The following is a 24,015-nucleotide window of genomic DNA, read 5'->3' on the forward strand; positions in this document are numbered from 1 at the left end:
TACGCCCTTGTGTGCTGGGGTATGTGTTTCTGTTTTATTTTTTAATCACTCTTGCCTTGTGTCATCCATTTAAGCATTTAACTCTGTGTGTACCTGCAACTGTGAAGTTACACCCATTTGTTTGTGTCCACGATCAGAGTGGTGATATATTTACAATTCATCTGGAAAATATTCGTCGCACTTAACCTTTTCCACATTTTTTGAGGCAACAGCCCTTTTCCAAAATATATTAAATTCATTTTCATCTCACATTTCTACACACAAAACTCCATGTGGACAAAGTGTTGTTATGATATTAATCTTTTTCTTTCTTTTGAACAAGGTTTAAATGCACAGAGTAACTTCACAATAGATGATTCAGCAGTGTGCAACAACTGCATGTAATGAGGTCAAATATCCAGCAGATGGAGACAGTTTATGGGTTATAATATATTACTAAAACAATAAGTTAGTAATCTTTAACTAGTTAACTGTGACCAAAACTGTGCATCATGTTAAAAAGCACAGGAATGAAAAAATACAAAATGTCAAAAGAAAATAAGCTCAGAGAAAATACATATCAAGAACAAACGTGTGCTAAAACCTGTGAGGACATGACATCTAGCTAACGTGGAACAAAAGCTTCACCATCAGTTTCAGATGTACGTGTTGAGGTGGTCGCAGGAAAAGGAAGTGGCAACTTAAAGATGAGAAAAAAAGCCATAGACTTTACAGTGAATGAAGTTAAGTCACTTGACAATTTAAAATATAAATAATGTCAATATTTCCGTTATGAAATATTTGTAGGAGGTTAATTTAAGGTTTTATTCTCTTTAAAGATAAGCTGTGAATTATTTTAGTAACTGTAATAATTTGATGCACGGAAATAGAAACTGTATGTTTTGTTCCACAGGAAAATCCCCTTTATTCTTGAAAAGTGACATTCAAAAACTCATATGTTTTTACCAGCATACTATATACTACTACTACATACCAGGAGCGATAAACTTAAGAGCAATCCAGCCCACTCTCTGTTGTTGGAGAATGTAAAGGAGGGCAACAGAACAGGAAACTGTCTCAGGCTACAAACAGTTTAATATTAAAGGCACATCATATATTTTCCACAAAATAACAAATGCAGTCCTGATATGAATATACAAATATTCTGTCAGTGTCACAGCAATAGCCAAAAATGTCAAATGTTCAGATATGATTTGAAGAGAAAGTGATAGTTGTAGAAGCACAAATGTTAGTCCAGATCTAATTGAAAATCACCAGCAAGTTACCTGAAGATATTTACACAACAGACATAATCTGAAAGAGTTTAGTTTTACACTTATTGAAAAATTTACATATATCCAATTTCCGCTTTTATGGAAATAATCAAGTTACAGAAGCTTAACTTAATACTTTTATGACAAAAACTAATACATTTGAAACAGAAGAAACAAGCCCCCCCAAAAAAACCAGTCAAAATTAAGATCGAAAATCTTTTTTTTTTTTTTACACAAAAGTGTACATGTACAGGAAAAAGGGAAAGTAAGTCAACATGAGGTTTCAAAGATATGTGTAACATTTTCTTTTCCAGTACAAGAACTAAACAGAAAACAATGTGACCTTTCTCTTGAGCTCTCCTTCCAGTCTGTACCTTGTTTCCTTTTAATCTTGTTTACCTGGACTTTCTTCTTGTCAGCACACTAGAAGTCACAGATTGAACTGAGTCTCTCAGTGTGCTGCCTGTCCTGCACACTGCAAAACTTTGAGGTTGTGGAGTCACCACCTATGGATTTAAAGTTTAAATTAATAATGTACCTTAAATTTTACTAGAAAAAGTTAAATAGTAAGCATGAGGGTAGGTAAGAGAAGATATGAGTAGAAACGCTTTGTGACAAATAAAAATCTGAGTAATAATAAAGTTCCTCTAACTTTTCCTCCCAGCTGAACATGATACCAGACAAAACTCAAGGTCCTGATGTCATGCGAGCTGTTTTTCAGGGTTCTGGTGCAGGACCTAATGTAAAATAACACAGAACGTTATTTTGTTACATGAGTTATGAATGATTAAGAATTTGCTGATTGCAAAAATAATCATTAGTCTATAGGTATTTTGGGTTGTTTTTTTATCACAAAGTAGAGGTAAAAAGTTTGGTGAAACAAATTAAAACATATTTTGAGTTCATGAAAAATGAATGTAACATTCAGTTTTGTGTTAGATTCTTTAAATAAATCTAAATATTTAACACAGTGAAATTCTGATAGATACTGCTCAGGCTCACCATTAAAACTACCAGCCCAATAGTGATAAGCTCCTCCCCTTGTGTCACTAAAATATCTTTGACTGGAACAACTGAGTTTGTTCTGAAACCCCAGACCTCAGTCTGATAGAGATCTGGGGGATCTTACGAGGTTTGCTGCTACATTAATATCTTAGGTTCGGTTAGGTTTATAAGTAGCTGTGACTCAGGAAGTAGAGTTGGTGCACTTTAGTCATGAGGTTAGTTATCTAAACCTCAGCTCACCCAGTCTACATGTAAATCATCTTTGAACAAAATACTGAACCCCAATTGGCCCAGATGCATCAATCAGCACTAAGTCTTAGTGTTATATGCTTTTCCTTTATGTAGTACTCATCATGATCATCTCTCATTTCTGATTTTTTACCTGCTGTATTTCCATATGACCACACCAATGTAAATTCCTGCTATTACACAATATTATTTATAATTAAGGGGCAAGGACAGCTCAGTAGGTAGAGTGATTGCCCCATGACTGCCCCATGCTTCACTGAGTGAATGGGTTAAATGCAGAGGACTACAAAATTTCCCAAGTGTGGGACTATATTCTTCTTGTCTGCTATCAGATTATCTTTCTCATGTATCCAGCATTCCAGCTTTGTTATCCTTCTTGCTTCCTGATCCTGTTTTGTCTCCAGGTGTCTTGTTGAACTCATTTCTTGTGTACCAAACGTTGATTTAGAACAGGGAATATCAGCTATTTGGGGAGTGCATCTCAGTAATTTTATAGGTTCTCAAAGTAAAATCTTTCCCAAGGATTATTCTCCCTAAAATGAGACACGATGTAAGCTCTGGTACCAAGACTCAAGTCTTCTTCTGCGTTTCTAATGCTTACGCATGATGAGCCTACACACAGTGAACCCAGAATCTTTAAAAAAAAAAAAAAAAACAGGTACTTTTCTAGTTGCAGAATGGAAACATGCACGTTGGAGAAGGTTTACCACAAAGAAAATGGCCCCAGAGTCAATGATAGCTTTCACTCTGACCACCTTTAACCACTTCTTCACGACTCTCATTTCCTCTTTTCACTCTCAACTGTATAGAAAAATAGGCCAACATAAAGAAAAGAGGCTGATTCAAGCCTTTAAAATTAGAAGTTTGTAGTTTTTATAGAAGAACTGAACAAAAAGGCGCATTTTTTTTACGTAGAAAGAATAATTATAAAATAAAAGCATAAAAAATTGCAGCTCAAACTTGATAATTCTGCTGTTCTGCAAGCCTTGAATATATTGGAGGAAACATATAATGTATCACATGAAGTGAAATGGTGAAATGGAGTAATAAAAGAAACTACATCCAGACACATTTATTCTGTGTTTTATTTTTTATCTAACACACTCACTGTTGATGGATGCAGTTTCAGTATTTTGCTCCATCACAGTTTACCATGTTTACTGGCAGAGCTGGAAGCAATGAGAGATTTTTCAGCTGCATTCTTCGTCTGGTACAAAGATTTACTCTGTGTCAGTGATTTTGTTATTTAACTGAACTGAACTCAAGAGGTCCAGCTTGGTTTTATGAAAATAAATGCAATTTATTTGTTAATGTTATTGTGTACTCGGAATTTTCTTTTATCATAATTTGCTTTGAAACCATCATAGAAACATGACAATTTTAATTTTTAAATGAATTACCCTATATTAGCCATATCAGGGCTCTAGACTAACTTTTTGCCACGATTCCACTGGTGCGCCTAAGAAAAAAAAAAAAGTTAGGTGCACCCAAATTTTTCAACCACATCACTTAACACCGAAGTTTTATATGTGCACTTTTGGGGGGGAAATTGATGTCCATACAGACAACATTGATTTGTAAATGATTAACTAACAGTCTTGTGCTTGTGCTTAAAGTGTGTTGGCACTCTTTGGCAATGTTGTAGACAATATTAAACTTAATCATCACATCGGCTCCTCTGACGACCTGTTTGCTGCTGCCTGCCACTGAAAGGCAGTGGGGAGAGGGGACACTTGGGCAGTGCGTTTATCACGACATATAATGTGTTTTCTGGATACACTGTGCTTTTTCAGCGTTCAAAGATTGATGGCACCGTGTCAGAGCACTGGCTATGAATTTCACGATGGATCAGGCCTTAACTTAACAAAAAAGTTATCAATCGTTCTCATCATCTTTTCTTATTACCCACAGCTACATCCACTTCTGTCGGGCCTAGGCTGCTCACTAGGGCTGGATATCATCACTGATTTCTATAATCCATTCGATTCCGATTCATGAGGTCCCGATTCGATTCGATTCAATTTTGTCTCAGACAGTCAGAAAATTTTAATTTTGATCATTTATCAGTACTGACACATGTGAGTCTTCATCGGAGGTGTGAGCATCACAGCAGATGCCTTTGTGTGAAAGTAACTGAGGATAAAACACAGAAAAATAGAAGGAGATTTTCCTGGCCTGGCTTTTTATAGCAGATAACCTTAAAAATATTCTGCAATTTTGCATAATTTTAAAAAGTTGGAAACTCTTCAGTATTGAACAGCAGAAATTAGGCTTTCTTCTCCAGGTCATTTAAGTAAAAAAAAAAAATAAAAAAAAAAAAAGGAAAAAAAAAGACAGCGGACAACAAGGCTGTAACGGTAGACTGATGGGTAATAAGTGAATGAATAATGCCGAAAACAGAGATTTGAGACGGGAAACTATTCTTGAAGTACACACAGAGAGAGAGGGAGAGAGAGAGCTGTGCATGAAGCAAAACAGCAAAAGTAAGAGTGAATTCAGACGTGTCCGTCTACGTGCCGTCAGGTGAGAAAGCCGAGAAAGAGAAAGCTGATTCTGATGCGTCGGGTCCGCTCTGCGTTTACGTCTTTGTGTGGAGTCAGTTTACCTGCTCTCATTTACTGTTTGGTGGTTGTTGAAATAGTTTTGTGAGCTTTAACCTGAGATTCTGGTGTTTTTGGCAAAATATATTTATATTTAAAAGCCGATCAAGGATTTAATGAATCGATATCGCTTTATTCAAGCTACTCACATCCCTCTATCCACCTGCACTTTCAACTGGACCACGGCCAATCACAGAGGTCCCGCCCCTGACTATCTCTGATTGGTTTAGACCACGATAGGGACATGGTATGTGTCTGTTGTTGACCATATGGAGACTTTTTTTGTTTTTTACTCGAACAGTTGGTCGCACCAGTGCGACCTAAGATTTTTTTTAGTCGCACCATTGAAAAATTTGGTCGCATTCGCGACCGAATTGGTCGCACTCTAGAGCACTGCATATAAATGTATTTCCATTTCCCATTGTCTTTTTCTTATTTGGTGCAGCCAAAGAAAGAAGAAGAACATAAAATAATCACATTCATGGATTCATTAGGAAGATAAAAAGGTTTTACTCACCTGTAGAGAAAGACAGCCAGTGTGATGCAACAAAGGAGGAATCCAATTGCAGGTGGGAGTATGTGTAGAAAATAATTTGATGAAGTGGATTCTGTACAAAATCAGCAGTGAATTAATTTAAAATACTTGGTTGACCTTTGCTAGAATTGACTGGATCTGCTTTTTGTCCTACCTACCTTCTGGGTTCTCAGACACAGTTAAACTCCATGTAATGCTGTTTACACTACGTCTCTCTGTTATGTTACATGTATAAAGTCCTTCATCTTCAGGTTCAGCACTAAAAATAATTAGCTTTGTTGGAAACTCATGATTTATTTTCAGTCTATGCAATGAGAAATTTGAATAGGTGCGATTCAGCACAATGGAATATTGAAAAACAGATCTGTTGTTGGTCCAGGTGATCAGTGTTGCATCTGTCTTGGATATGTTGCAAGTCAGCGTCACTGAGTCTCCTCTGGACACCAGCACAGCTCTGTGGTCGTCTTTAGCGTTCTCTATAGTTTAAAGGAGACAATCATTCAATATAAAATTATATCTGCACTTCATCTGGGGAAAAAAAGTGAATCTCAAACACAAATGTGCTCTTTACCTGCAAAGACGTGCCACACCACTAACAGCTGAACGAGGAGCAGTGCTGCTTGGTTTATCGTGAGCATCATGATCGTCAGACAGAGAGAAACAGACCTGAACTTTACTGTCAGCTTTATTGATATCTGAGGAGGAGCTGCAAAAACAAGAGGAAGTGGTTTGTTGCAGTTAAACTCAACACAAATGTTTGTGATTCACCTTTTTTGAGAAAATATGTTACATGGGAGTAATTTATACAATATTTCAGATTCACAACAAATTGTCACAGTTCATGTCACAAACATAGAAAGTGAAGTGGGAATATAATTATATGACAAATAATTGTCTCCTATATTTTAGTCTCTCGTGTGACTCACTTGTGTAGAGAGGCAACTTTGAACTGCAACACTACATCACCACCTCTGAAAATGACACCCAAATACTGCGGTGTGCTTTTACATTGTAAAGTTGGACTGATTGGTTTAATGAAGTAAAGACTGTGTATTTGGGAAATGAATTTCAGAAAGTTGAAGATCTCAAAGCAAAATGCAAGGACCCAAGATTTCCCAAAGTTAGATATCATATCAGTCACCTCTACCTTACTACTGACATTTCTTCTTTTCAGTGTCTTCCTTGGCTGATTCATTCTTTTAAAAATACAAATAGTTTGGGGTGCTCACTAAATTAATACATCTTATTTTCTAATTGAAGAATTTCTCAAGTTTGAATCTTTTATCAATAAAATGAAAGTTCAATTTACCCATTTTGTCTGCACTTAATCATACATTTTATTTATTAGAATTTTTATTTCATTGTACAGTTGGAGGTGCTCAAGAGTTTATTTCTTTTAAATCTGTCACAAAATATTAACTCAATATATTTCACATAAAATGCTTCTCAGATTGTTTAAAATCAGTCATCACATTTTTGTGATGTTAAAAGATAAGATAAGATGGCCTTTATTAGTCCCACAGGTGGGAAATTTGTTTTGTTACAGCAAAAGTGCAAAGTTATGTAGCAGAAATTAGAAAACACTGGAATGCAGTAAAATACAATAAAATAAAATACTATATACAATAGAATAAAATAGAAATACAAATACTATATACAACTGAGTAGGAAAATACAAAAACACAACTTCGTCAGAAGAAGAATTGCACATATAGCAGTCTTATTGCACATGTGTGGGTTTGTGTGTTTGATCAGCTAATAATACCACTAATAATAAACATCTCTCAAAACCACTAATAATAAACATCTCGGTCTATAAATCCCAGGTATTCATCTTAGACACACAAAGGTTAAAGGCCACCTTTTAAATCACATTTATCCAGTTATCACTAACCAACTTCTCAATTTAAAAATATATTGTGTCATAACAAATAACCTACTGTCACCATCTGCTGGCTATTGAAAAGTATTACATGTTCCTCTGGTTCCACTATATGTTCAGTATTTATGCATTCACACTTCATTCATAAGAAATAATCTTACAGATCAAGTTTCAAAATATGCCAGTATGTATGTTAATATGCTAATGTATATGTTGGTACTTATTTTAAACTATGGATCGATTTTCTTAAAAAGCCCAACTTAGCTTTAGCTACTGGTACATAACATAGCATAACTGGTACAGTTAAGTGGGGCTCAAGTTCAGTCATATTATTTAAATATAAAGAAGCAAAAGGTTCTTAGATTTAGAGAGATTTACTGAAAAAGAAATGGACAACATTGGTACTCAGTGAGCAGAAATTTGTTAAACTAAAAAGTTTAAATGAAATGTCTTCCCAGTATCTATTAAATCTCGGTTGGACACAATTTCAAGGATCATCCTTTTCAAGAAGCAATCCAATTGTAGATGGGAGTGTGTATAGAAAATACTTTGATGAAATGGTTTCTGTGTAAAATTAGAAGTGATGAAGGACTGTAGGCCACTTCTATTAATAATGTTACATGTGTAAAGACCTTCACTAAAAACATTTTAACTTTGTGGGTAATTCTTGATTTCTGTTTAGTTAATGAAATAAAAATAAATTTGAGGGTTCATGAAGTTTAAGCACATAGTATTTCAAAAAATAAATAATATAATATGTCATTCTTAAAAAGTCACTTTAATATTGGGAGGTTGATTTAAGGTACAGTGTGTAGCTGTAATCTCACCACTAGATGTCAGTAGATAGCAGATTGTAGTCAAATTAATTCTGCGTTCTTACTCCTCTCATTTCAAGTGCAACTGCAGGGGTAGTGTGAATGCTGTAGGAGAAATACTCGACCGCTGTTCATCTGTACTGATTCTGGAAGAAGGAAATATTGAAAATCCAAGAGATTATTGTTTTATTTTTTTTATTGGATATGCTGCAAGTCAACATCACCAAGTGTCTTCTTGACAACAACACAGCTCTGTACTCGTCTGTACCACTCTCTGATGTAAAGAAAAAAATACAAAAAAAATACAAAATATCAAAACAGAATAACTAAACTCCAAAAATGTACATTTACATGAAAAACACCTTTGTTCATTTTCTGTTTATTACTAAATATTTAAAGAAACCTTACTAAACAAATATGTACTACATCCACATTAATGAACAATAAAAAAAAAAAATTATACTCAGAATTTTGGCAAGTATATTAAAAAGTATTTCTGTGGGGCAAATAGCAAAAGTCTGCACTTTGCACTTAATTTTTCTGCAGTGAAACTTCTTTAAAAATGCTTGAAAACAACAAAGAAAACAAAATTAATGAATACAAAATACAACACTATTACCTAAAATGCTGCTCAGAGAGTGACCTGCCTTGGTGGAGGTCTGAATTTCCTGAGTGTTTTTTGTTGGACAATGGTTCAGAGAGCTTGAAGTCCTTAAAACCCTAAAGACATCCACTATGCCCATTCCCTGCTCACATTTTAATACTTGGACTCTACTGAAACCAGATTCACAGTTTCAAATAATCCTCATTTATCTGACACTGGACTTTGGTGCAGACCTGCAGTTTATTTAGTTTCGTTCTCTTCTTTCTTCCTTGATGCAAACTTTCTCCTAACTGGGTGCTCCTTGTGAACACACAGATTGGATGGGAGTGGTTGGAAATGCTGTATTCATGGCCAGAGATGTGTTTCTGAGTTGAAGAGGATATTGTAGCCCTGTTATCCTCCTGCTTCCCTGAAAAACATCCAAGTCTTTGTGTAACTTGAAGGCTTTTCAGTTCAGAAGTGACCATAGATTAAATCCAGCCTCTCAATACACTGACTGCTCTGCTTGTTATTTTTTACAGTGAGCACCTCCTCGTGGTTGAGAGAGCGCTGCCTATAAAGACAAAAAGCTAAAATAAAATTTGGTGCTGACTCTGAGATAGAGAATAAAGTAGACAAATTTGAGAGTATCAAAGATGATGACGATCTTCTGACCTTTTCTCTTGACTGAGGGAGAAACTGATCCTGATTCAGTGTCCTTATCATAATTTTTCTGCAGAGTAAAAGCAATAATGACACTGACACTCACTAGTCTCCTTCATTCCGCTTAGTGTGAAATCTCAGGATATGGTGAAACCCTCCATGCATGGTATGGATGGACTTGTAGCTGTGCTTGATGTCTGTATTGTTGCCTTCTGGTAGTGCAGTTCCCTCAGTACTGACTACTTTCCTTCTCTTTGTTACCACCTCACTACACTTCTTCAGTCCGTATGACATTACAGCGTCATTGCTACCTGTGACTTATTACCAGGTTTATTGTTTGACCTTGAGCTCCCTGAGTCCACATGTCAAATTGTCCTTGAGCAAAAGACTGAACCCAAATTGCCGTGTAGGTATTGATCAGCAGTCAGTATATTATTGTAGATTTTCAATCATTTGTTTGCATTGCATTTTATTTTTCTGTTCCTCTTTTATTTTGTAGTCATCACTGGCTCTCAATTTTGACTATTTCACTTCCTGTATTGCTGTGGTCCCACCTATGTGATTTTCTACCATAATGTGCTTTATACCTGCCTCTGTCTCTCCTCTCCTCTGTGTATATAAAATGCTATAATATTATAGTTATCCTTGTCCTCTCTCAGATGGACTGGAGTGATTAGTTGTGTACCAATCCTTGATTTAAAAAGAAAGATTCCTTTATTGTCACTATACTTACAGTGAAACTGGAAAAGAGCTTACATTTCAGCAAACTAGCACACATAGATTCATTCGTGCTTTCACTCATGCATTAATACAAATGTGAAGCTTTTACTCACCTATAGAGGAAGACAGCTAGTGTGAGTCACAGTGACCCTTCAAATGCCATCAGACACAATAAAATTGGTGTTTGAGATTTATGGTCAAATCAGTCTTACAAGTGCTGACAATGATTCTACAGCCAAACAGAAAGAAGCTACATTCATGCTTCATCATGAAGATAAAAAGGTTTTACTCACCTGTAGAGGAAGACAGCTAGCGTGATGCCACACAGAAGGAATCCAATCGGAGGTGGGAGTATGTGTAGAAAATATTTTGATGGAGTGGATTCTGTATCAAATCAGCAGAGAATCAATTTAAATGGCTTGCTTGACCTTTACTAGAAGTGATTCATCTGCCTTTTTTCTCTACCTACCTTTGGGACTCTCAGACACAGTTAAATTCCATGTAATGCTGTTTACACCACTTCTGTCTGTTATGTTACATGTATAAAGTCCTTCATCTTCAGGCTGAGCACTAAAAATAATTAGCTTTGTAGGAAACTCATGATTTATTTTCAGTCTATGAAATGAGAAATCTGAATAGGTGCGATTCAGCACAATGAAATATTGAAAAACAGATCTGTTGTTGGTTCAGGTGATCAGTGTTGCATTTTTCTCAGATATGTTGCAAGTCAGTGTCACTGAGTCTCCTGTGGAGGCCAACATAGGTCTGTGGTCGTCTTTAAGCAACATGGAAGATCGAAAGAAATAATAAATATATTTCAGTTGAAAATCTGGATAGTTCTTTGGTCTCCTCCAAAAATGTCTAAAGCTTAACGGAGACTGTCAGTAAATATACAAAATTAAATCTGTATTTAATCCAGAGGAAAAAGATTCTTAAACACAAATGTGCTCTTTACCTGCAAAGACATGACACACCACTAACAGCTGAATGAAGAGAAGTGCTGCTTGGTTTAGCTTGAACATCATGATCATCAGACAGAGAGAGAAACAGACCTGAACTTTACTGTCAGCTTTATTGGTATCTGAGGAGGAGCCACAAAAAAGGAAGAGATTAGTTGCTGTTTTGCTGAGCTAATAAACTAATGTATGTGAAAGTGTCACCATTTGTGAGATTCTCATACACAGTGAAATTCCATATAATGCTGTATGTGTCACATCTGTTAGTTGTGCTACATGTATAATGTCATTCACGTCCAGTCTGATAACTAAAATCAGTCAACTTTGTGAATAAATTCTTGATGTTTTCAATCTGTGAAGTGAAAAATTTGCAAAAGTGTTATTTTGGCATAATGCAACTTATTTAACACAAATTCTCATAGATACTGCTCAGCCTCACCATTAAAACTCCTCCCCTTGTGTCACTAAAACTACTATGACAAGGACAGCTGAGTTTTTTCTGACACCTCAGACCTCAATCTGTAAGAGATCTGAAGGATATTGTGTGGTTTGGTTTGCTGCATTAATATCTTGGGTTCTTTCTTGTCTTCTCAATATTTTCTTTATAGTTGGCTGTGAATCAGAAAGTAGACTTGGTGCTCTTTTAATCACAAGGTTGGTTATCTGAACCTCAGCTCACCCAGGCCAGATGTCAAATCATCTCTGAGCAAAATCCTGGACCCAAATTGCCATAGATGCATCTGTTAGGTCTGCGCTCGCAGGCCTCGCTGATTCAGAGACTTATCCCCATGAATGAAGCAAGACAATCTTAACTTGCAAGGGCAGCCCGGTTGGAATCTCAGAGCTCCAAGCTCTGCACCCGAACTCTGATAACTTCAAATTCCAGCCTTCCCTCGCAGCCTTTTATTCAGTGAACACACAAGCACCCCATTGTAAAACCTTATCGTGTGTCATAAAAGTTAAAGCGCAGTGTGTTTGTGTGTGTGTCTGTATGTGTGTTTGTGTATGTGCGTGTGTGTGTGTATGTGTCTCTGGATATGTGACATCCTGGTTACAACTGTTTTAAAAACATCTCTAGTCATAAAAGGGTCATGTCCCCTCACCCCCCGTATATGGCTTAACCCCTTTAATGGTCCACCATATACAAGCACAGGTGAGCCCATAAAGGGCAGGAAGTAAAGATTCCTTACTAAATAAGGAAACCAGAATGTCTACGTACAATGTGCCTGCAGTTAAACACTTTAGCTAAAAGCTTCCCCCAACATCCTATATGTAAGGAGGAACAGAAAAATATCTAATCATGCAGTTCAAGACAATGTTTACAATTGTAAACACAACAATGACAACTTTTAACAAAATCATTCTAACAGCATCAATCAGCGGTGAGTATGTTAGACAAAAAAAGTATAGAATAAGTATGTCTGAATGCAATTTGTTGATAAGAACACATTTCAGAGGCCTGAGGCCTTTGCCACTGAGTGCTTGTGAAAACTCCTCAGAAACCATAAATGATTTTTTTTCTCTTGCATTATATCTGTTCTTCCTTTACTTTGGACTCTTCGTGATCATCCCTCTGATTCTGATTTCTCTTTCTGATCTTTCACTTCCTGTATTCCTATATTATCACAGTGAGTTCCTGCTATAACGCACTCTAAGGCTGCCTCTTTCTCTCTCCTCCTCTCTGCATATAAGCTGTGAGTTCTCCTGATCTTCTCTCAGATTATCCTTCTCATGAAAATAAAAATTTGAAAATAACCAAAGATATTTTTCTAGTTGCAGAATGGAAACATGCATGTTGAAGAAGGTTTACCACAAAGAAAATGGCCCCAGAGTCAGTGGTGGCTTTTACTCTGACTCCTTTAACCACTTTTCATGCTCTTGCTTCCTCTTTTTCCCTCTTTTCTTTTACCAGGTCAAGCTTTCTATTCCTATGAATGTAACTTTTATTAAAAAATCAGTATCTGATATTAAGCTCAGACAGTCCATTGTAGTGATGGGAATTCCGGCTCTTTTTAGAGAACCAGCTCTTTTGGCTCGGCTCACTAAAAAGAGCCGGCTCTTTTTAGAGAACCAGCTCTTTTGGCTCGGCTCACTAAAAAGAGCCGGCTCTTTCGGCTCCCAAACGGCACTTCAGGTTGCTTTGTTGCTTTAATTAATTTGTTATCAACAACAATATAATTATGCACAAAATGAATTACTAATGTAAAAAAAAAATGTTTTTTATTTATATATGTTTATATGTAAATATGCATTTTTATATTAGTTATTCACTCCACATAAAATATACAAAATACATTATAAAACACAAAAAACAACAATTTACATTTCAACTTTTAACTATTCAAATTTTCAGCTTTTTCCTTTTAAACAAATTTAAAGTGAAACAACACAAAACACTGCAAACCACAACACAATAAAATATAAATTAAAATATGCAAAACAAAAAGAAGATGCACGTTCTCTGTCATATAGGCCTGGGATGATATTTTGAGAGTGTTTTCCTGCTTGGAATTGCATACATAGGATTCACTGCATGAATAAACTTTCTGAATCCTTTATCATCCGCAACTGAAAATAGTTGTGGATGATTACTATACCTTTCTAATGTGATGATATTGTCTCTTGTTGTTGCCCCTGGCTCTCTCTCTCTCTCTCTCCCTCGCGCTCTGTTCCTGTGCTACTGGGAATGTAACTACCGCCCCTCCCGCCTCTGCTCAGTGCAAGCACAAGGCTCACGTGCAGCTTGAAGTGAAAAAAAGTGAGAGAGAGAGAGAGAGGGTGAAAGAAAGAAGAAGAAAAAAGCACAGCTCACAATAAGGAGCCGGCTCCCGTCGTTCACTTTACAGAGTCGGCTCTAGAGCTGTTTCGTTCACGACCGACACATCACTAGTCCATTGCACCAGAAAGTACACTAAAAGCAAAGGAAACTATTTCACTTATCTGTTATGTTCAGTGTGTGTGTGTGTGTGTGTGTATATATACAATGGAATTAACGTGTTACTACTGTTAGGAAGAGAAATCTATTTAATTGTTCTTACACAAATTGCCTACTGATCTATGCCACCTGCAGCCAATAAGTAACAATATTGTTTAAATAACCAAGATAACATTGCTTTCAGATATTGCCTGTAAATGTAGAAATTGTCAGCAAAGAGCATTGTTCAGATCTATTTTAGTCCGAACTGTAAAATGATTGATCCAGTGTGTCTTTTCTCTTGTACACTTTGTTTTCTGTTCAGCTTTTCACAGAATTTTTTCCTGTTTTCTTCACAGCTTTAACTGAGCCTCTCAAAGTGATGACCACAAAACCCTTTTTTTTCACTTTGTTTTTAAAACACTTCCTGCCACAATGGGCTCTAAATGGGTTCTACAGAAAAATGGGCCAACACAAAGCATAAATGACTGATTCATCCTTTGAAAAATAGCATTTATATAGGGTGCTCACAGTAATGCAGAAAAAAAAACCTATTGTTTATCTTTTATTTAAGCGCAAGGTTTTACAGTTTATAAGTTTAAATATTTTTTAAAGGTAAAATAACATTGCCTTATATATAAAACTGTATAGGTGAGACTTCCTCCAACTGGCCAAAGCAGGTCATCCTACCTGACAGTATAACTCACATTGGTGAGTCTGAAACTTACGATTAGTGATGAACCTTAGAGAAGCATGACAGACATTATCAACCATTCGAAGACATTGAGCAGAAACATTCAAATAGAGAATATCTCCATAATCCAGCACAGGTAAAAATGTTGCAACAACAAGCCACTTCTTTGTATAAAAAGAAAAAGACAACTTATTTTGAAAATAAAAACTCAGTTTTAACTTCAGACATACATTAGTTTAAGGCCATCTTTTAAATCATGCTTATGCTAACCAACATATCAATTTGGTGACATATCGTGTCATAACAGATCCAATTCAGTTTTTTGGGCTGGAACCTGAAAACATACATTCACACTCCCATTCACACCTATGTGTAATTTAGAATCACCAATTAACTTAATGTCACTAACAGGATGTCTTTGAACTGTGGGAGGAAGTCAGAGTATCCGGAGACAACATTCAAACTCCACATAGAAAAGTCACGGTCAAATCGTGGATTCAAACTCAAGATCTTCTTGCTGTGAGACAACAGTGTCAGATAAATAACCAAAAATGTCAAATGTTCAGATATTATTTGCAGATACAGAAAGTGTTAGTTGTAGCAGCGCAAATGTCAGTCCAGATCTCTTTGAAAATCACCAGCAAGTTACCTGGAGATCTTTACACAACAGACATAATCTGAATGACTTTAGTTTTATGCTTGTTATATGCTTATTGGAAATTGTATATATATACAATTTCAGCTTCATGAAAATAATCAGGTAATAATAATAATAATCAAGAGCCAAAGCCTAACTTTCTGTAACTCATAAAATTATACACAAAAAGGGGAAAAAAGACGTCTATATGAGGTTTCAAAGAAATGTGTAATGTTTTGTTTTCCAACTCAATGTGACCTTTCTCCTGAGCTCTCCTTCCACTCTATACCTTGTTTCCTTTTCAGCTTTTATCTGGACTTTCTTCTTGTCAGCACACTAAAAGCCACAGATTGAACAGAGCGTCTCAAAGTGATTCCTGTCCTGTACACTGCAAAGCTTTGAGGTTGTGGAGGGACCACCTATGGATTGAAATTGTAAACTTAATCTTTAAAAAGGAAAATAGCAACCATGAAAGTAGGTAAGAGAAGATATGAGTTGAAACACTTTGTGAGAAATGAAAATCTGAGTAATAATAAAGTTCCTCTAACCTTTCCTTCCAGCTGAACATGATACTGGACAAAACTCAAGGTCCTGATCTCATGAAGGTCGTGGTTCGGGGTCCTGGAGCATCTAATGAAAAATAAGTCAGAACTTTTTTTGGGGGGGGGGGATATGGAAAAGAAATAGTAAAAGCTTGTAAAAGACTTGCATAAGATGTGGCCTACTTCATATAGTGAATCATATAAGGCTTATATAATTTACTCATGAAAGTGGCCACTTTCTCATTACTTTCATATATTGTTTTAGTAAGTATCCAAAACATACAGGTATAGAGTGCTGTAATGCACTCTATACCTGCCTCTCATTCTTCCTCTTTGCATATAGTTCTCTAGAGTTCTTTTCGTCTTCTCTCAGATTTGTTTTCTCATGTATTCAGCATTCCAGCTTTGTTATCCTTCTTGCTGCCTGACCCTGGTTTTTCCCCTGGTGTCTTTTTGAACTCATTTCCTGTGTACCAAGCCTTGATTTTCTACAGTGAATATCATCTATTTGGGGAATGCATCTCAGTAGTTTTGCATGTTCCAGTAAAATCTTTTCCCCAAACTGAGACACCATATAAGATCTGGTCCCAAGACTCAGTGCTTCTTCTGTGTTTTTAACCTTTCATGCATGAATTATGACAACCTCAAGGCATGAAAAAAAGATTTTTGAACTTCATTTTTTTCAACATGTCCTATTCAAAGAGTTTTTTACATGTCCACTTAGGTGGACAACATACATTTTGACTTATGAATTTGACAAATGAATAAATAATATATATTCTGTAAAAACTATAACATAATAAAAATATTTTAAAAATGGATTTTAAATATATTTTATAACAATACATATAAAAAATATAACCCTGCCACTCACTGGAAGAACCAAAGGTACTTTTCTAGTTGCAGAATGGAAACATGCACGTTGAAGAAGGTTTACCACAAAGAAAATGGCCCCAGAGTCAATGATTAAGTCTGAGCATTTTAACCACTTTTACCACTTGTTCACGACTTTCATTTCCTTTTCTCTCTCTCAATGTATACAAAAAAAGGCCAACAAAAAGCACAGAGGGTGATTCAAACCTTTAAATTTAAAAGTTTACAGTTCTTACAGAAATAAAAAAAAATTTAAACTTAAAAAATAAAAACTATTTCAGCTCAAACTTGATAATTCTGGTGTTCTTCCACCCTCGAATAAATTTGAAGGAAAAACAATAAAGTATCACCACATGAAATGATAAGTTGGTGAGTAATAAAAGAAACTACGTACATCCAGACACATTTATTTTATGCTTTTTTTTTTATCTAACACACTCACTGTTGATGGAATCAGTCTTACAAATGCTGACAACGATTCTACAGCCAAACAGAAAAGAGCTACGTTCATGCATTGATCAGGAAGATTTTTCTTACCTGCAGAGGAAGACAGCTAGTGTGATGCCACATAAAAAGAATCCAACTGCAGGTGGGAGAATGTGTAGAAGATACTTTGATGAAGTGGATTCTGTATAAAACAAAAAAACAGCAGTGAATTCATTTAAATTGGTAATTGAAGTGATTGGCGGTGTTTTTTGTCCTACCTACCTTCTCGGTTCTCAGACACAGTTAAATTCCATGTAATGCTGTATAAGCCACTTCTGTCTGTTATCTTACACGTATAAAGTCCTTCATCTTCAGGTTGAGCACTAAAAATAATTAGCTTTGTAGGGAACTCGTGATTTATTTTATGTCTGTGAAATGAGAAATTTGAATGTGTGCGATTCAGCACAATGGAATAGTGAAAAACAGATCTGCTGTTGGTCCAGGTGATCAGTGTTGCATTTTTCTCAGATATGTTGCAAGTCAGCATCACTGAATCTCCTCTGAACGCCAGCATAGCTCTGTCGTCATCTTTAAGAATCTCTAAAGTTAAAGGAAAATAATAAATTTAAAATTATACTTTGATGAAGTGGATTCTGCATAAAATCAGAAGTTAATTAATTTAAATTTCTTGGTTGACCTTTACTAGAAGTGATTCAACTGCCTTTTTTTTGTACTACCTACCTTTGGGGTTCTCAGACACAGTTAAATTCCATGTAATGCTGTTTATGCCATGTCTGTCTGTTATGCTACATGTATAAAGTCCTTCATCTTCAGGTTGAGCACTAAAAATAATTAGCTCTGTAGGGAACTCATGATTTATTTTCAGTCTATGAAATGAGAAATTTGAATAGCAGCGATTCAGCACAATGGAATATTGAAAAACAGATCTGTTGTTGGTCCAGGTGATCAGTGTTGCAGTTTTCTCAGATATGTTGCAAGTCAGCATCACCGAATCTCCTGTGGACACTAGCAAAGCTCTGTGGTCGTCTTTAGCAATTTCTAAAGTTTAAAGGAGACAATCAGTCAATATAAAATTATATCTGCATTTAATCTATTAAAAGAAAATTAAAAAACCCACACAAATGTGCTCTTTACCTCCAAAGACATGCCACATCACTAATAGCCGAATGAAGAGTAAGGCCACTCGATTTAGCTTGAACATGATGAGTGTAAGACAGAGAGGGAAACAGATCTGAACTTTACTGTCAGCTTTATGTGTATCTGAGGAGGAGCTGTAAAAAAAGAGGAAGTGGTTTGTTGCAGTTGAAACTCAACATAAATGTATGTGATTGATCTTTTTTGAGAAAATTTTTTATGTGAAGATAATATATAGAATATTTCAGATTCACAACAAATTGTCATTGTTCAAACATAGAAAGTGAAGTGGGAATATATAATTATATGACAAATAATTGTCTCCTATTCTTTAATCACTCGTGTGACTCACTTGTGTAGAGAGGCAACTTTGAACTGCAACACTACATCACCACCTCTGAAAATGACACCTAAACACTGTGGTGTGCTTTTACATTGTAAAGTTAAACTGATTGGTTCACTGCACTAAAAACGGTGTACTTCACACAGTTGTGAAATTTCAGAAAGTTAGATTTTTGAAAGCAAAATGCATGGAGCCAAGATTTCCCAAAGTTAGATCTCATATCAGTCACCTCCACCTTACTACTGGCATTTCTTCTTTTCAGTGTCTTCCTTGGCTGATTCATTCTTTTAAAAATACAAATAGTTTGGGGTGCTCACTAAATTAATACATTTATTTTATAATTTAAGAATTTCTCAAGTTTGAATATTTTAGAAATAAAATGAAAGTTCAATTTACCCATTTTATCTGCAGTTCATCATACATTTTATTTATTGGGATTTTTATTTTATTTTATTTTATTTTATTTTATTTTATTTTACTTGTATTTTTAACACTGTACCTCAAACTCTTGTTAGTTTCTTATATTTACAAGCACCCCCAAAAATTGCAGACTTGCACAGAGATGGTAAAACTCTGATGACTGATAATGGAGATGAAGACAACAGATGACGAGGACAGGGAGGAACAGGGGTTTAAATGCACCAAGGAGACAATCAGAGAGAACTCGGGACAACTGGAGACATTTAAGGATGCAGGGACTGACAGAGACAGGGAAGAAGTCTCATCGTGACCAGTAAAGTTTATCTTGCCTGGCTGGGCAGCTCTCTGGGTGCTCAGCACCCCCAAAGCTCTGATCGTAGAATCGCCCCCGCCTGCCACGGGGCTATAGTGAGCTTTGCAGCACCAGCAACTGGGGTGCGTCTCCTCCATGTGAGTGTCAGGCAGGGGTGGATCTAAAAGGGTGGCATGGGGTGGCAAGTGCCACCCTAAAATGATCTCTTGCCACTCCAAGTGCCACCCCAGTTTTGCATATGACAGTGTTGTTGTTGTTTTAAATAAAATAGCATTAACACTTTGAGCGTAGTTACAGTTAACAGTGTATAGAAATGCTAAAACTGAATTTATTGCATAGTGTTACCCCCCTCCACCATTAACAAATGGTTCAGCCCATAGCGGACTGGCTCTTTTCTTGTTTTCAGTAGCAACCAATGCTTATGATTGAGCCAGAGCACATTTTGAACAACACCATGGGAATTTCAGATTTCACACAGGTGGTTGGATGTTACACTCTGGAAAAAGGAAGGAAGGTGAGTGTTATTAACCCTCTGGGGTCCACAGACACGCTGCACCTCCAAATCACATGACTGATTTAAGCATAGCAACAAGGTGCAGCCACGCTGAGTCTCTATTTCAGCCCGTGTTGAAAGTTTGGACTTCAAAGTTTTTAAATTTTAATTACAGGCCAGTAAATCCATAGTTCTGATAAAATACATATATGTGTATATATATATATATATATGTGTGTGTGTGTGTGTGTGTGTGTGTGTGTAAGCCATGCTTTTTTCTAAATACTGTTCTCACGTTTTGTTTGTTTTTTAAAGCATTTCCTAAGGACAGCACGAAAACAGTAAAGAAAGAAAAAAATCCACCTCCACCTCACGTCAACACGTGGGATTTGGTTGTTTAGGAAGAGGGGAAAGTTTTGGGAGTGACGGTAACGGCAACGAGACAGAGCGAGCGAGAGAGAGAGAGTTTTTAGATATGGGAGTTTTGTGGCGTTTAGCATGGAGTGTATCTTTGTAGTTAGTCTGTTGTGTAGTCGTTGTTTTGTTCTGTGTGTCAGTGAGGGCACAAATGAATGTCACAAAGGCACATTTGCAATGTAAACACTGTCACCAAGTAGAAAACCTGATACCAAGCAAGGCAAGGGGGAAAAAATAAAATGAAACATTTTGAAGGTGAAATACAAATGTAAAATCAAAAGGAGTCAGAAATGGTCGATTATATTTTGGACCTCAGAGGGTTAATCTGTAAATCCTATAAACTTCATTTCACTTCTCAAATATCATATGTGTTCGTCTGCTATATGATATATTTAAATGAAATTGCTGATCCAAACAACCAATGATTTATGAAGGAAAATCATGAAAATTATCAAGGGTGCCCAAACTTTTGCATACCTCTGTAAGTGGGGCTCAAGTTCAATCATATTATCAAAATGTAAAGTAGCAAAAGGTGCTTAGATTTAGAAAGATTTACTGAAAAAATGAACAACATTGTTACTCAGTGAGCAGAAATTTGTTAAAACAAAAGGTTTAAATGAAATGTCTTCCCAATCTCCCACTGAGTAACACGTACCTTTTCAAGAAGCAATCCAATTGTAGGTGAGAGTGTGTATAGAAAATACTTTGATGAAATGGTTTCTGCATAAAATTAGAAGTAATGAAGGACTGTGGGCCACTTCTATTAGTAATGTTACATGTGTAAAGACCTTCACTAAAAACATTTTAACTTTGTGGGTAATTCTTGATTTATGTTTAGTTAATGAAATAAAAATAAATTTGAGGTTTCATGAAGTTTAATCATATAATATTTCAAAATATAAATAATATAATATGTCAGTCTTAAAAAGTCACTTTAAAATTGCGAGGTTGATTTAAGGTACAGTGTGTAGCTGTAATCTCACCACTAGATGTCAGTAGATAGCAGATTGCTGTCAAATTAATTCTGTGTCCTTACTCCTCTCATTTCAAGTGCATTTAGAGGGGTAGTGTGAATGCTGTAGGACAAATACTCGACCGCTGTTCATCTGTAGTGATTCTAGCAAAAGGAAATATTTAAAATCCAAGAGATAATTGTTTTATATTTTTTGTTATTGGATATGCTGCAAGTAAACATCACCAAGTGTCTTCTTCACAATGACACAACTCTGTACTCGTCTATAAAAATATCTAAGATCTAAAGAAAAAAATAAATATAAAAATACAAAATGTCAAAACAGAATAACTAAACTCCAAAAATGTACTTTAACATAAAAAAACTTTTGTTCATTTGCTATTTATTATTAAATATTTAGAGAAACCTTACTAAACAAACATGTACTACATCCACATTAATGAACTATATAAAATACAAATAATTATTCTCAAAATTATTGCAAGTATATTAAAAAGCAAAAGTCTGCACTTTGCACTTTATTTTTTCTGCAGTGAAACTTCTTTAAAAATGCTTAAAAACAACAAAGAAAACAAAATTAATATATAAAAATTACAACACTGTTGTACAACACTCAGAGAGTGACCTGCCTTGGTGAAGTTCTGAATTTCCTGAGGGCTTATTGTAGGAAAATGGTTTAGGGAGCTTGAAGTCCTGTATAAATAAATATACTTGACACCCTAAAGACATCCACTATGCCCATTCCCTGCTCACATTTTAATACTTGGACTCTACCGAAACCAGATTCACAGTTTCGAATAATCCTCATTTATCTGACACTGGACTTTGGTGTAGACCTGCAGTTTATTTAGTTTAGTTCTCTTCCTTCTTCCTTTGATGCAAACTTTCTCCTAACTGGGTGCTCCTTGTGAACACACAGATTGGATGGGAGTGGTTGGAAATGCTGTATTCATGGCCAGAGATGTGTTTCTGAGTTGAAGAGGATATTGTAGCCCTGTTGTCCTCCTACTTCCCTGAAAAACATCCAAGTCTTTGTGTAACTTGAAGGCTTTTCAGTTCAAAAGTGACCACAGATTAAATCCAGCCTCTCAATATACTGACTGCTCTGCTTGTTATTTTTACAGTGAGCACCTCCTTGTGGTTGTGAGAGCGCTGCCTATAAAGACAAAAGGCTAAAATAAAATTTGGCGCTGACTCTGAGATAGAGAATAAGGTAGACAAATTTGAGAGTATTAAAGATGATGACGATCTTCAATTCAATTCAATTCAATTCAATTCAATTCAAATATTTATTGTCATTGTCAGAAAACAATGAAATTGCGTTTGAGCTTCCGTGACACCCGTGAATAAAAAATAATAATAAGTGTAAATATAACTCCAGTGCAATAAAACAGTCCCCAGCAACAACATACAACATGACAAGTAATATTTAGAAGTTAGATATGGTTATTGTCCATGAGAGAGAGGGGGCAAAGAGTTCAGAAGCCTCACAGCCTGTGGATACAGGCTGTTGGCCAATCTGGATGTTCTGGCCTGTATGGACCTGTACCTTCTCCCTGAGGGCAGCAGGTGGAAAAGGTGGTGCGCAGGATGATATTGGTCCCGCAGGATACTGTGCACCCTCCTCAGACAGCGAGTGCGGAAGATATTACTAATCTCTGGCAGGGTTGTTCCAATAATTCTGCCAGCCTCTTCCACCACCCGCTGTAGTGCTTGCTGATCGGCCTTAGTGCAGCTGGGGAACCACACTAGCAATCCATACATCAGAACGCTGCTAATGGCACAATTATAAAAGTTCAGCATCAGAGGTCTGGGAATGTGTGCACTCCGCAGTCTCCTCAGGTAGTAGAGGCGCTGTTGGGCCTTCCGTACAGCTAAAGTAGTATGGTTGCATAAAAGAAACGGGCATAAAAGAAATTTAAATCCTCAGCCAGAGTAGGACTATCGGCTGAGGATGATGGTGTTCTCCTTTTGTAGTCCGTGATAGCCCTGATGCCCTCCCAAACCTGCCTTGGGTTTGTGTTGTTCTCAAACCTGGCCTCGATATGCCTCCTGTGCTGTTGTTTGGCGGTCTTAATGCCTCTTCTCAGGTTGGCCCTGGCAGCACTGTATGCCTCCTGGTCTCCAGATTTGAAAGCGTTGTTCCTCGTTCGAATAAGTTGTTGGACACCGTGTGTCATCCAGGGTGGATTATTAGGGAACACACGGAGTCGTTTCCAGGTTGTTACATTATCCACACAGAAACAGATGTAGTCCAAGACAGTGGAGGTGTAACTGTCCAGTGCAGTACGATTGTCGGTGTCCTTCACCTTGAATACATCCCAGTCTGTGCAATGGAAACAATCCTGAAGCATCGGAGTAGCATCCTGCGGCCATGTTCTCACGGTTTTAATTGTAATCCCAATACTCTTGATCTTTTGTGTGTATATTGGGTATAGCAGAAGGGAGAGATGGTCTGACAGACCCAGGTGGGGATAAACCTGGGCTCTGTATGCATTCGCCATGTTGGTGTACACCTGGTCTAACGTTCTATCTCCTCTGGTAGCACACTTCA

At 36.4% G+C, this 24,015-nt stretch overlaps 1 protein-coding gene and 1 long non-coding RNA gene across 5 annotated transcripts; both read right to left on the reverse strand.

Moving 5' to 3' along the window:
• Positions 1–1,071: 1,071 nt before the first annotated feature.
• LOC120433419 (myosin light chain kinase, smooth muscle-like) lies at positions 1,072–18,580 on the reverse strand. Of its 4 annotated transcripts, none has more exons than XM_039599588.1 (6): positions 18,503–18,580; positions 18,089–18,406; positions 17,630–17,947; positions 5,625–5,715; positions 1,906–1,990; positions 1,072–1,759 (listed from the first exon to the last, which is right to left on the reverse strand). In XM_039599588.1, exons 1-6 carry the CDS (start codon positions 18,567–18,569, stop codon positions 1,649–1,651), a joined length of 990 nt encoding a protein of 329 aa, XP_039455522.1. In that variant the 5' UTR covers positions 18,570–18,580; the 3' UTR covers positions 1,072–1,648. The 4 variants fall into 4 exon arrangements, with proteins under 4 accessions (XP_039455522.1, XP_039455524.1, XP_039455523.1 ...); XM_039599590.1 differs by lacking the exons at positions 1,072–1,759; positions 1,906–1,990; positions 5,625–5,715 and adding exons at positions 13,616–15,925; positions 16,055–16,127; positions 17,459–17,549; XM_039599589.1 differs by lacking the exons at positions 1,072–1,759; positions 1,906–1,990; positions 5,625–5,715 and adding exons at positions 13,616–15,925; positions 16,055–16,136; positions 17,459–17,549.
• On the reverse strand, positions 6,266–10,691 carry LOC120433421. The gene is made up of 4 exons (XR_005608549.1): positions 10,599–10,691; positions 10,419–10,455; positions 8,352–8,485; positions 6,266–6,348 (listed from the first exon to the last, which is right to left on the reverse strand). It is a non-coding gene; the product is annotated as an uncharacterized LOC120433421 (long non-coding RNA).
• Positions 18,581–24,015: the final 5,435 nt, after the last annotated feature.

Source organism: Oreochromis aureus, linkage group 16 (assembly GCF_013358895.1).
Source record: "Oreochromis aureus strain Israel breed Guangdong linkage group 16, ZZ_aureus, whole genome shotgun sequence".
Taxonomy (NCBI): Eukaryota; Metazoa; Chordata; class Actinopteri; order Cichliformes; family Cichlidae; genus Oreochromis; species Oreochromis aureus.